We start from the raw sequence: 14989 nt of genomic DNA on the forward strand, positions 1-14989 counted from the left end.
GAACTGTTTTTTTCTTTTTAATTTACTCTAATTTAATGAGTCACAATTGTATGTTTTATTTTTTAATTAATTAATTAATTAGTTATATGGCCGCGTTGGGTCTTCGTTGCTGTGCGTGGGTTTTCTCTAGTTGTGGTGAGCTGGGGCTACTCTTCGATGCAGTGTGCGAGCTTCTTTTTTTTTTTTTTTTTTAACATCTTTATTGGAGTATAATTGCTTTACAATGGTGTGTTAGTTTCTGCTTTAAGACAAAGTGAATCAGCTATACATATACATATATCCCCATATCTCCTCTCTCTTGCGTCTCCCTCCCACCCTCCCTATCCCACCCCTCTAGGTGGTCACAAGGCACAAAGCTGATCTCCCTGTGCTATGTGGCTGGAGGGGGAAGGGTAAGCTGGGACGAAGTGAGAGAGTGGCATGGACATATATACACTACCAAAGGTGCACGGGCTTCTCATTGCGGAGGCTTCTCTTGTTGCAGAGCACGGGCTCTAGGAACATGGGCTTCAGTAGTTGTGGTGCACGGGCTCAGTAGTTGTGGCTCACGGGCTCTAGAGCACAGGCTCAGTAGCTGTGGCGCACGGGCTTAGTTGCTCGGCGGCATGTGGCATCTTCCCGGACCAGGGCTCAAACCTGTGTCCCCTGCACTGGCAGGCAGATTCTTAAACACTGCGCCACAAGGGAAGTCCCTTGTTTGTTTCTTTTTCTTTTTAAATATTTATTTTTTTATTTGGCTGCACCAGGTCTTAGTTGCGGCATGCAGGCTCTAGTTCCCTGACCAGGGATCAAACCCAGGCACGCTGCACTGGGAGTGTGGAGTCTTAACCCCTGGACCACCAGGGAAGTCCCATATTGTGTTTGTTTTTAATTAAGGCTACTCTTTCCACTGGTACACTATATTCCACATCTCCTTACCTATTTAAAATAGTATTATACCAATTCTCTTATACAATAACGCTATTCTCCTCCCGCTGAACTGTTCCCAAGCAACAGATAAACATGGGTTTTTTTTTTTGCCATCTTTACGCCCTTTCCTCCCCAGCTACTATCTCATTCTTCCGCTCTCCTTGATAGCAACACTCCTCAAAAGAGTTTCTGTAATTTCTCTAATTCCTCTCTTCCCACATGTTCTTAAAAATACTCTAATGAGGCTTTCTAAACTACACTGAAACTGCTTTTGTCAAGGTCACCAATGACTGTTATGTTAATACAGCCAATGGTCAATTCTCAACCCTGAAATTATTAAACCTATGATCAGCATTTGGATCACTCCATACTTCCTGAAACACTTTCTTGTCTTCCAGAACACCATATTCTCCTACTTTATTGGTAGCTCCTTCTCAGTTTTCTTACTTTCTCCCTCTTCTCACTGAGCTCTCATTATCCAGGTCTCAATTATTAGAACCTTTTTATCTATACATACTCCCTCTCTTGATCATCCCATCCAGAATCACAGTTGTAAATGTCATCTCTACTATGAACTATGAAAACTTCCAAATATGTTTAAATCATACCTCTAACCATGAATTTCAGACCTGAATATCTAACAAAATAAAAAAATCTTTTAATTAAAAAAATATCATGAAAAGGGGCAAAAAAAGTCAAACTGGAAAAATATTTATTACACGTATGGTAGACATAGGGTTAATTTCCACTACATCCAAATAGGTCTTAAAAAATCAGTTGAAAAAAAGGCCAATACCAAGGAAAAAATGGGAAAAGATCATGTAGAGAAAATTCACAAAAAAGCAATAAATATATAAAAGATGTTACACCTCTTTCATAATTAAATGCAAATTAAAATGAAACAATATCATTTTTTATTTGTCACATCAGCAAAGACTTAAAATTTTAATTAAGAGCAGGTTTGTCAAGGGAATATAAACTGGTGAAACTTTTTTGATAAAATCTATCAAATGTAAACTCTGTATCTGCTCTGAGACATTTTAATTTCTGGATATTTATATTGTTGATATATTCACTCCAGTACTTAGAAATTATGCATGTTTTCAAAATCATTTTTTTGTAAAAACAAAACATTGAACACAACCTAAATGTGTTAAATAAATTTCTTAAACAAATTACAGCACGTTCATATTGAATATTAAGTCATTGAAAAAAAATGAATTAGAGATATATGTACTGACATGGAAAATTACACAAGATAAGACTATTAAGCACAGAAGAAAATCAAGTACTGTGATCTGCTTGTTTGGTGGAGAAAACATACATATTTGTATATACATAGAAAAAACTTCAAAGTACACGTAATAATCTGTTAGGAGGGTACATTTCTGTACTCTTTGAAATTTTTGTTAAGAACTTGTATTACTTTGATAATAAAAATGACAGTCAAAAAAAATAAGAGTTTCCAAAGCATAGAATTTACAACTTTCTTACTAGAATTTAATAACATAAAGCCAGTAATGTCTATATACACTCTTACCTGAATGGCATAAGCAGCTGAATCTTGAGCTCGGCTGTTATCTGCATATGCGAGGTAAGCTCTTGTTAGTTCCATCAATAATCCATAGGCAAAGTTTGCATCTTCTACTCCAGTCTCAATAAGAACAAGAAAAAAATTACAGGCTAATTTGTATAAATTTTCTTAAACTGTACCTCATTCCATGGTGAATTTTACTTAGTCGCCTAAGTCAATTTAACTTAGAAAAGGAAAGCTCAGTAAGGTTTAAACAAAGTTTGGTACCAAGACTAAAATGTAATCTGTAGCTAAGAAGCCAAATCTAAGGCTTTTCAGACCATTTATAAAGTGTTAGACTCATTCAACTTTTACATAAATCCAGCAATTTTCATTTTTTGTTTTTTTACTCTTAGAAAGAAAATTGTACGTACAGAATTTCCTAACTTGCATTCTGTAGAACCTTGGTCAACTAAGAAGCTCCAAAAAATAATTTTCACACACTCTTCTCTAGGAGATTCGTAACGTTCCCCAATATATTAAAAGTTCTGTTTAATTTTGTTTTACAAGATTTCCCACCCTCATTTGACTACGGAAACATTTTTATATACACACTATTAAAACACCCTGGGAATCAGTTTCCCGTGGAGACACTTAGCAATTGTGTTTAAATAGTAAAATTTAAATAATTAATTAGATTTTAAGTATCTGTCATGATTAGGTTAGAAAGTTTATTTATTTTTTGTTTTTGTTTTTTATTTATTTTTGGCTGCGTTGGGTCTTCATTGCGGTGTGTGGGCTTCTCATTGCAGCGGCTTCTCTTGTTGCAGATCACGGGCTCTAGGCGCATGGGCTTCAGCAGTTGTGGCACGCAGGCTCAGTAGTTGTGGCGCACGGGCTTAGTTGCTCCACAGCATGTGGGATCTTCCCGGACCAGGGCTTGAACCCATGTCCCCTGCATTGGCAGGCAGATTCTTAACCACTGTGCCACCAGGGAAGTCCCTAGAAAGCTTATTTAAAAGAACCCAGCACACTAGACTGTACTCCAACTTTATAGTTTTTGGCTAAAGGTCTCTGCAATAGTATTAAGGAATAAACTCAGAAATTACCTAAATTGTCTAGTTTAGATCAAGCTGCCACTAAGGATAACCTGAATAGTTCCTTGTAAATGCAATATAGAAACTCCATTAGGACAGTGAACTCTTCTGGTCATTCCATATTACCAGAACTTACCACAAATGTAAAATCTTTTCCTTGGGTTTCAGTGGTTGAGAAATCTAGTCGACCTGGATCTATTGCTCCCAATTCTCCTAAGCATTCCCCACAGAGCAACCGAGCTTGAGAGTTTGCATCTTGGCAACCTTTCAAAAGCACTGTCACCAACTGTGAAATAACAGGCTCCACTGTTTCACTATCTGTTGCATATCTGATCAGTTTTTCCTAAAATAAAAGTAGAAAGTTTATACATAACTTCTACAAACTGGTATATTGCCCTAGTCAGAAAGCTTAAAAATATTAAGGAACATCTGACAAATACTGACAAAATTAAATTCGTATATCTTTAGTCTTTTCACCTAGTTTTTGCTGAGTTCACATAATATAGTCCACAATATGTTCTGTGGGATTAGAATCATTAAGTGTGCTTAAAAGTTTTAATCATTAATCCATTAAATAAACAGTTACTGAGTATTATTACATCAGTATACAGAAATAAGACATAGTCTTATCCCAATGAGTTTACAATCTAAAGGGAAAATAAACATGCAAACAAACAGATAAAATATACAATATGTACAATAACAAATATGTGTACAAGGTAAAGAAGAAATGAAGAAGATGAAAAAGAGCTCAGAGTATCTTTGCAAGGATAATAGATATTTTAGCAAATAAGTCAATAAGGAAGAGCTATTAATTAAAATAAGAAAACTGAGGAGTGTATAGAAAGCTAGTACAGGAGAAAAAGATATGGGAAAAGAGTCCTGTGGGGATGATTTAAAAAAAAAAGACGTAGGAAGAAAGAGGTAGGCTTTATGAAAAAATATGTTGGTTCAAGTAATCTTTTTTCATCTATCTATTGAGGATGCTGTAATGAAAAACTGTTAGGCCTAAGAAATGACTATTCTCAAGCCAGTTAGATTTAGATATTGTAACTGTGTGACCACTTTAGAACTACTTTGTTTACATAATTTTCCTTCTAGCAAAAGTAAAGCATATATGAGCATCTCAAACTCCATGTTAAAACTGTGATTCAAATTAGAGTAATACATTTCAAAAGAAAAATAAAAAGACCTTTTATGTCATCCAGAAACTTCAACATTAACTCATTTAAATAACATTACAGGTTTATTCAGGCATAAATACTTAAAATAGATGAACTAGTAACCAATAAACAGCAAAACTAATATAATTATAGACATATTACCTTGCTAAAACTAGAAAACAATAAGGAAAAGAACATTTTAGTCGGCAAAGATAAATGCAGTTCATACTCAAGACAATAAATACATGAACACTAAACGAAAGGTAATTTTAAAATATACTTCTCTCCTAAGTGCTTAAAAATGTTTTTACTTCAGTTCTAGGTTAGATAAACTGGGTTTCATTTTTCAGCAAAAAATATTCAATTCCAAAAGAATTTATAAAATGAGTGTGTGTTCAATAAAGAAAGAAAGAAAGAAAGAAAAGAAAAGAAAATCCATGTTTTTATCATGTCCTAAATGTCCATATACACTTGGGCCTATTTCTAGACTTTCTATTTTTTTCCCACTGGTCTGTCTGTTTACTCATGTACCAGTATCACACTGTTATAATTATAGAGGCTGTAGAGTATATTAATGTCTGGGAGGGCTACTGAACTCCCATAATGGGGTTTTTTTTTTCAGATTTTTCCTAGCTATTTTTTACATGTTTGTTTTTCCATCTTAACATTAGTATGAACTTCTCTAGTTAAAAAAACAAACAACTTGGCATTTCTTCGAGATGGCATTAAATTTATAAACTATCCTAGGGAGAATTAAAATCTTTGTAATATTGAGTCAACCTACCCAATAAATAAGGGGTGTTTCTGTTTGTTTAAATCAATTACATTTTTGTGTCTTTCAGGAGTGTTTCAAAGTTTTCCTCTTATTGGTTTATACATTTCGTGTTACGCTTACTCCTAAGTATATTATCTTTTTCTGTTACTACTGTAAATTGGGTTTTCCAACAAGTCTTCTACCTGGTTATTGTTGCTATATGAAGATTATGATTTTTATATTCTCCTATCTTACTGAATCTGTTTGTTGTCTGAGCTAGTTTATTGATATTTTCTAGAGTTTTCCAAGTATATTAGCATGCCATCTTCAAATAGAGATAGTTTCATGTCTTTTCCAAATCTTATGCCTCTGATTGTTTTCTCTTATCTAAATTCATTGGCCAATATTTCCAACGGAATGTTAAATTGTAGTGGAGATAATGAGCAAGCTTGCTTTCAGTGGGAATGCATCTTATTTCCCCATCAAGCGTGCATGCGTGCATGTGTGTGTGTGCACGTGTGTATGCAGTATACATAAACACACATATGCATATGTATACATTTATAATATATTAGTACTATCCATCGATTCCTATTTTCTTTAGTGTTTTTATCTGAAATGGATGGTACAGTTTGTCAAAAGCCGTTTCAGCATTTATGAACATAACAGTATGATTTTTTTCATTAATTCTATTATTAGTTCACTCACCATTTCCTCCCAACCTCCCAGCCCCAGGCAACCACTAATCTATCTTCTGTCTCTATGGGTTTGTTCGCTCAGGTGTATATATATTCATAATGTATCGTCTTTGTAAGTTCCATATTTTCTATTGTATTTTTGTGAATTACGGCTTTTAGTATTATAAAGTACCCTTTTTTGTCACATTTCATACTTTTTGGTTTCCATTCTACTTTGTCTAGGGGCAGAATCAGAATTCCTGCTTTCTTATTTCAACTTAAAAATCTGCTCACTCCTTTATTTTTAGCCTTTCTAAATAATTTATTTATTTATTTATTTATTTATTTTTTTGTGGTACGCGGGCCTCCCACTGCCGTGGCCTCTCCCGTTGCGGAGCACAGGCTCCGGACGCGCAGGCTCAGCGGCCATGGCTCACGGGCCCAGCCGCTCCGCGGCATGTGGGATCCTCCCGGACCGGGGCACGAACCCGCGTCCCCTGCATCGGCAGGCGGACTCTCAACCACTGCGCCACCAGGGAAGCCCTAAATAATTTATTTTATACGTGTGTATTACAAACAGCACAGACTTGTTTCCTGCTTTGTAAGTCAATTTGTAATATTTTTTCTTTTAAGGTCTTTCACATTTATTAATATGACATATGCCGGGCCTCAATTCTATAAGTTTTTTAAAATTATAATTAGCTCCTAAAAATTAATTTCTTTTGTTATAAAAGAAAATTTATACTTTTGTTCTAGAGGTACCCTTTACACAAATATCTTTTGTAATGTCTCTGGTCTCTTTATTTAACCTTCTTTAATTGTTTACCAGTTTTAAATAGTATATTTTGATTCCTAGTTGTTGCCTATGCAATAGTGAACTAAGCTCATCTAATTTATATCTTAGTCTCTTCTTCTCCCATTTAAAAAATTGCATAATTTCTATTTTATTAAAATATATAGCATTTACATAGAATTCTCCCATATTTGTCCCCACCATTGTTTTAGTTAAATATATAACTAGTAACCATAAGTTCTTTTGCCAAAGTCTCCCCAGTCATCTCTTGATTGAGTGAAGCCATTCTCTAGCATACCTCTTAGGAAGGGCTTGCTTGTGAAACTCATATTTCTTCAATTCTTGTATGTTAAAACTGTGTTTCTTACCTGTGATATTCTAAGGACAGCTTGGCTTATTCTTTGTGTCCCTTACATTTCTGAAAATGCTGCTATCCTCTAGGCTCACTCTGTATATTGCTGTTGAGAATTCTGATACTAACTTACTTTTCTTGCCCTTTTAAGTGATTTTTTAAAAATATTTTTTTACCTGTAGGTCCTGAAGGTTTCTTATTATTAAAGTCTAAGATATGTCTCAGGGTTGACTATTCTGGGGTCAATGTTCACAGGTACACAATGGATCCTTTCATTTTATGAAATGAAAGTCTTTTATTTCCAGAAATTTTTCTTGGGTTACAGTTTTAAATATTAATTATGTTCTATTGTTTTATTTTTCTTTTTTAGAAGCTCTATTTGTATGTGAAATCTTTGCCGAGCTTCCATTTCACCTACTTCTTTGATCCTCTGTACTCCTTTCTCTAATCTCATTTTTGTTCTCTTGATTATTCTTCTGCCTTTCGTCAATGCTCCTTACTAAAGTTTTAGTCATATATATTCTCCCCCCACGGTCCTTATAATTTAACCTTCATTTCTTCAGTTCAGTCACCTCTTGTTTCACATCTTGTTTTTTTATCCATTTCTCTTTTTAAATTTCTCACTTAATTCTTTTTTTTTTTTGGCCACGCCACACAGCTTGCAGGATCTTAGTTCCCAGACCGGGGGTTGAACCTGGGCCCTTAGCAGTGAAAGTGTGGAGTCCTAACCACTGGACTGCCAGGAAATTCCCTTAATTCTTTTTTTATAACTGCAAATGCTTGCTTGAAATATTTAATTCAGGTTATAGTGCTAAGTCTAGTTTACTTATGCTTTGTGATTGGTTTTGGGGGAGAAATTGTCATCAACCAAAGATTTAATTTTCATTTTCTGTTTTTGTCTTATAATAACTTTGTATATGTATAGAACATATATTTTTTTCTATTTATATTGTGGGCCCTTCATAATACCTGTATGCAGTTAACAGTAAAGATTTTGTAGTAGCTTACAAGATTCTGATTTCCTAAGTACTCTTTTCTGTCAGCATAGCTCAGTGTAGTTTTTTTCACAAGTAGCTTTTACTGGCAGGAGAGTAGTATGGGGAGGTGTATCTTTGATTTTGTGGATTTCTTTTTATTTCTGCAGGACCCTTAAAATTCTGTCTCTTACTTTCTTCCTTCTGTTTACTACTCTCTCCAAAAAGTGCCTCCCCCTTCCTATTCTTTTACTTCTCCCCAGAGATAATGACTTCCAAAGACTGCAAGCTTAGGATCTACACACTTTCAAGTACCTTCCCCATAACCAATTCTCTGACGTACCACATCTTAGACCAACTTTCAGTATCGCTGCACCTAGAGTGGGATCGTCTCGGTTGGTGATTTTGTCTTTGCTTTATCATCATCCATAGTTCCTTCACTCCACTTTTTTTTCATAGGGTCTCCTCAGAATCTAACTGTTCTCAACACAATCTTGTGGCATGAGCTCCAGAGATAGCTCTGCTGATTACATGTAATTTGAAGTTCATAGTATTCTCAGTCTCACAGTTATGTTGAAGGTGTGACTTACGTGTGGTTGTATTTGCTCTCTTTTTTGCTATTTATGATGTTTTGCAGGGTATACAGAGATTCACATTTAGACATCCACCATTATCCTAGGATAACTTGGAAGTCCCTAGCAGCTTTATTTTCAATGGGCTCATTCTCAGATTTGTAATTATTAGTAAATATATCTTTTTATTATTTATTCTGCATTGTCATCCAAGTTTATTTTGGTCTCAACACAAACAACTTGTCCCTCTGGGATTTTACCATAGGGATTCACTTCAACCTGAGCAGCATCAGTTTTCATAAAGTGGTTACATGGTTGCTTAGTTTGATCTATAGCCTGATTTTTTTTGACACAGAAGTTAAATTTTTCTGCTGTCCACTGAGCTTAGCTGTCCTCTATTCCTTCAAAAATGTATATTCCTCCTTAAAAGTAAGGAGTAGAAGCTGTCATTTCTTTAATGTCAATGATCCTCTGGTGACTACCCTAGAGTACAGCACTTTTGCAAGGTCAGTCCATCAAAATAGTTACGCATCCAAGGCTACATTAGCCATCACCTTATTAACTGTCACACCATCTTTAAGTGTGCTTTATTACTACATTATACCAAATTATTTGTTTATACAGTTATACAACTTTAGATCTACTTTTAGATAAACACTGTCTTTCAATGCACTCCTAAAGTATCTTTTCCTTTCTCTGCGGCTAAGATTTGAACTTTTAAAAGAATATCTTTGCATTTGTTCTTTCATGGACTCTCACAGCATCGCTATAAAGACTCTCTTGATCTCTAACCCTGTTACCTTACATCATTTCCTACTCTGGTTATTGCTGTAGGTTCTTCTAGAGCTGCACTAAGATAGTCCAATAAGATAGCCACTATCCACATGCAGCTGTTTAAATTTAAATTACGCAAAATTAAATAAAATTAAAAATTCAGTTCTTCAATCATACATTTCAAGTGCTCCAGAGAGCCACATGTGGTTAGTGGCTGCAATGCTTATACAGTGTAGGTGCAGAATTTTCCATCCTCACAGAAAATTCTTTTGGATAGCACTATTCAAGAACTTAACTGAACTGCTTTCAACTTTGATGTTACCTTCTTGCCATAGCTGGAAAAGAAACCGTTTACTTCTCTCTTTTTTCCTAGGTGTTTTGGGCCAGTATACTGACTGTATTATCTACTGATAATCTAGATCTACAGTTAGGAGGGTGTGAAACCTACAGTGAAGGAGAATCAAGGCTCCTCACATGTGGTAGGATCATCTCCATGTTGGCTGTTTCCCACACTGGTTACACAAGTGCACTGATTCTGAAGCATGTACTTGTTACCATCATGTATATCTTTTGTCCTAAGTAAATGCTTCCTTCTATCATGAAAACAAATATAACAGTTTTGCAATTCACTAACTCCTGAGGGTCTTAGGCTCTCATATCTTATCATATGGGTTTTTTTAAAGATTTTTTTGATGTAGACCATTTTTAAAGTCTTTATTGAATTTGTCACAATATTGCTTCTGCTTTATGTTTTGGATTTTTGGCCACAAGGCATGTGGGATTTTAGCTCCTTAACCAGGGATTGAACCTGCATCCCCTGCATTGTAAGGCGAAGTCTTAACCACTGGCCCACCAGGGAAGACCCATTATATGGGTTCTTGATATGCAAAAATGAATACCTCATTTAAAATTTTTCCACTTTATAGATTTATAGTCTATAGTGATCTGGTATTTTAAATACCAATTCTCACTCTTACCAAGGTTAGGGATAATCTACATTATGCTAACAAGGAAAAGAATAAAGTTTACCATCCCATAAAAAAGGAAATTTAAAAATTTAGCTTCATTAAAACAGTTAATTCCATCAAAATGTAAAATGGCATAATTACTGAAATTGTATATGAAAGATAGCTACAGGAAATTATATGAGAAAACTCACAGAAACTGCTGCTGTACAAACACAAACAACCCTTCCTCAGGAAGATGCAGTAAACCTAAAATATAACTGCCAAATCATGACCCTTCAAAAACAACAAAAAAATATGCAAAGCTTTTCAGCCTCAAAGGGTATCTCATGAATTACTGACTCTAAGTCATATCTGATAATCTTGGTAAAATAAAAATCGCTTCTTTCATTGAACCTACTGAATCTCAAGCAAATACACCAATCGGTCATCTTTTCTTTAAACTTCCAAACTTTCTTTTCTATAGCTCTTTAATTATATCTTAGTATACCTGATTTTTATACAAAGTTTCCTTCAAGCTTGTAAGAGCATGAATACGAACATCTACATTTTCATGTTGAATTGCTTTCATGGATAGCTGAAGAGTTGTCTGAAGATCAGTACTCTCAGAGGTCTCCTAAATAAAGAGCACAGAGAGATACACCTTATCAATTAACCATTTCAGGAACCATTTCAGAAGGCCTGTATTTCCTACATAGTTACCATTAAAGTAGTTAAACTGTACCCCAATTGAAAGCAGTTTTAAAAAATAATTTCTATCTCTTCCTTTGTATAGCATATGAACTTTTAGTAATTCTCAGGGAAAGGGATTTCATTCTAAAATCTTTAGATCTGGAAAAAATTTTATTTCAACTAAAGACTTTACTTATCCAAAATAAATCCTTCTTGGTAAGAAAGGCATGTACCCTTAATTTACAAAGGGCTACACAATAGCCTTGAACGAGGTCTACAGATTAAGCAGAAAATTCACCCCTTATTTTGACTACTTACTTTCTTATGACTGATGATTTACCCAGTAAAAAAGCATATAAAGTCTTCAGAATCAATCTTGCGATCTGTAGTAAATACATCTGCTACTCTGACCCAAGGCCAGGTATCCCACTTCCTGCCCTAAAATTCTATGGAATCATCACTAATGTTTTTATAATTTCAGAGAGTTCACTGAACTTCAGGATGTTCGAACTACAGATGATTCGCCTTCTAAAGCTAAGAATCAGATCTGACACTTCCATAACATGGTTTGTAGCACAAAAAAAATTGGAATCCTCCCAGAGCTTTTTTTCTTTACTCAGAGTATACAGCTACAGTCACTTCTTTTAGGGACTGTAAGTAAGAACATAGTGATCTGGGTAGTAAAGGCACAAGAACTGTATCCTTTGCTCTCTGTTCTATCTAATCCTATTACATCTTTGATCTAGATGCTAAAACTTCCTTCTAAAAATCAGACTCAAGATAGGATTATCTAGTCATCAGAAATTAGCCATCAGAATATGACTACAATATCCTTAGATATGATTCTAAAGAATCTCTACTCAGTGCTCTGGAACTTAGGAATAATTTTGTATCAATGATCTCCTAAACCATACATAAAAAATTAAATACCTTTCTGTATTCCTGTAGAACTGCTTTTATCTTTTTTAATTCTGGATGATCAGGTAAAAAATATATTTCATGAAGAAAATCTTGCACAGCATCCCTAATAGTTAGTTGGAAGAAAAAGAATTACTTGCCAAATATGAAATAAAAAAAAAATACAAAGCAGAGGTTGAAACTAAGGCCAACTTAATTCACACTTGAAAGTGCTAGTTGACTGTTGACATGCAAAGTATTTTTCCTAACCATGTCTAGGATGCTCAGGTAACAGTGACAAATAATCAAATCTAACAAAATCACCCTGTGGCAGTCTGCTACATTGGTGACCCTGAATAATCTCTATGTCTTGGTATATACTTGGTATATACTTCACCTTCAGTTTGGGCTAGGTGTGTGACTTGCTTTAAAAAACAGAATGTGGCAGAGATGTTGGGCCTATTTGGGGCCTAAGTGTTAAAAAGGTCTGGAAGCTTCTGGTTTAGTCCTCATGAGAGTCCTGAGTCACCATGTAAGAAGTCTGGCTACCATCAGAGACAGGTTACATGGAGAGAGAGAGAAGCTCTGAGACTAAATGAAAGAGGGAGAAGCCCAGCCAAGTCTACCTGCTGGCTGACTGCAATGACCATTGGTAAGAACAGCCAAGGAACTGACCAGCTGAACCCAGCCCAGACTGCAAAATCATGAGTAAATAAAAATGCTTGTTGTTTTAAGACACTAGGTTTTGGAGTGGTTTATAATGCGGCAATACAAACCCAACCCCAAAACACAAATTCTCACAAAGATATACTAGAGAAAAATATGTAAGTAATTCTTACTGAGGCTGCAATTTTTAACTTGCTTCAAATATAAAGCCCTAATATTTCTGGGTCCAAATAAAAGTGTTTCTAAATTCTAGTCTTCATTAACTCATGCAACAAACAGGTATTAAGTAACTACTATGTGCTACTATTTGCTAGAAACTGGGGATGTAACAATAAAGAAAGCTGCAGTAACTCCTTCACTCAGAGAGCTTAAGGTCTTCTATCTGGCAGAGTGAAAGAGAATTTTTTTATTATATTATTATATGAAAAGGCAGAGAAATGATTCCTCTAAAATAAACAGCAAAGATATAATATTTGCATAATAATCCAAAAGGTATTTGAAAAGTGATCCAGATCAGTGATTATATTGTTCCATTATGTACAAAATACCAAAAATAAAAGTATTTTAATTGGAAAAAAACTCCATTAACCTTTTCTTCTGTATTTTCTCCCTGATTGAACAGTTACAGAAAATGATTAATGGAACTGCAACAGAATAAGGATAAGTAAGTAAATAAATAGTACTTAAATCCTAATTTTTCAGAAGTAACTATGACATACAACAGTATGTGCAAAAATGGACAAAAAAAATTTAAGTGTATAGACAGACATTCCAGGCTAAAAAGCAGCCTGAGTGAAAAGTAAAAATGGGAAGGAGTAATGTATATTCTTGCATTAGCAGTCTGGATTGGCTACAGCCTAATATCTGCTTTGAAAAATCTTGGGAAATCATGTTAAGAAATAAGATGTGGCCAGATTTTAGAAAGCCCTGAATATCAAAATAAACAATTTGGAATTTATCAGCTAGGAAATGGAGAAACACAGAGTGTCTCTGCATGCTGAAATGATACAGATAAAGAGATGCTTTAAAATATGAACAATATGAAGAAACATAAAAGCTTAAAGGAAGGGAGGCTGGTTAAAAGGTTAATGCAATGAATAAAGGTTTCAACGAAGGTAAGCTGTAGAAAAAAAGTTATTAGCTCTCCTAATCTTTCTCATGCATTCAATTGTCTGCCTTTTAACTGTGAGAAGAAAGGTAATATTAGTCTCACCCCTTTCAAAATTGATGAAAAATAATTTTGAGTTATTGACCTACTAACTACTAAGCTTAAAATATAATAATAATAAAAGCCATGTCACAACTGAAAGAGCATCAGTTTGGTATGTACTGACTTAAAGCATGTCAATTACTTCTGTTTATTAACGGACTCTAAATTAAAAAGAATGTGAACAGTTCCACACTACCAACAGTAACCCTAATACCCTGAGACATAAAAATGCAGTAATAGAAAGCTGTTACCTTTATTAATTTCATTTATAATACCTGTTTTCAATTATGAGGTAGTGAAATATAGCTGCAGTTTCTTTAGGCTGGATGTATATGAGAGGTAACAAAGCTACTATTACATGACTGAGAAGGGAGCCTAGATAAGCGTGATCCAGGCAACGAACAAAGCAGTCCCAAGCCCTATGTGAAAAAACAAAAGTTAAAAGTCACATCATTTTTATTATTTGCAAAGCTCCAGCAGTTAATTATTAGATGAACAAACAATGATACATACAAGCAAAAATATTACAAGGCAGCTGTAAAAATGGAATAAAGATCAGTACTGTATACTCAAATAGAGTGATCTCTATAATACACTAAGTCAAAAAAAGCAAGGTGAAAAACAATGCTTATAATATGCTCTTTTTTTTTTTTTTTTTTTTTTTTTTGCTGTACGCGGGCCTCTCACTGTTGTGGCCTCTCCCGCTGCGGAGCACAGGCTCCGGACACGCAGGCTCAGCGGCCATGGCTCACGGGCCCAGACGCTCCGCGGCATGTGGGATCCTCCCGGACCGGGGCATGAACCAGTGTCCCCTCCGTTGGCAGGCGGACTCTCAACCACTGCGCCACCAGGGAAGCCCTATGCTACCTTTTGGCGCAGGGTTAACATGAAAAAAAAAGTATCTGTGAGTAACTGTGCATTTGCTTATACCTTTAGAAAGGGGGGGATTATACAAAAATTAATAAAAATAGACACATCTATTTTTAGCAATTCAGGAATGA

General features: G+C 35.0%; 1 protein-coding gene across 2 annotated transcripts in view; it reads right to left on the reverse strand.

Annotated features, from left to right (window-relative positions):
• The window catches only part of ATR (ATR checkpoint kinase), a gene marked incomplete at its 5' end in the record, with an annotated part of 101431 nt that overhangs the window by 53798 nt on the left and 32644 nt on the right, over positions 1 to 14989 (reverse strand). For both annotated transcript variants that reach the window (XM_079705381.1, XM_079705380.1), the window contains 5 exons: positions 2450 to 2563; positions 3656 to 3862; positions 11034 to 11159; positions 12146 to 12239; positions 14264 to 14407. In XM_079705381.1, coding sequence (XP_079561507.1) covers positions 2450 to 2563; positions 3656 to 3862; positions 11034 to 11159; positions 12146 to 12239; positions 14264 to 14407 — 685 coding nt within the window. The remainder of the gene's footprint in view (positions 1 to 2449; positions 2564 to 3655; positions 3863 to 11033; positions 11160 to 12145; positions 12240 to 14263; positions 14408 to 14989) is intronic.

The sequence above is a fragment of the Hyperoodon ampullatus genome (assembly GCF_949752795.1).
Source record: "Hyperoodon ampullatus genome assembly, chromosome: 5".
In the NCBI taxonomy this organism is placed as follows: Eukaryota; Metazoa; Chordata; class Mammalia; order Artiodactyla; family Ziphiidae; genus Hyperoodon; species Hyperoodon ampullatus.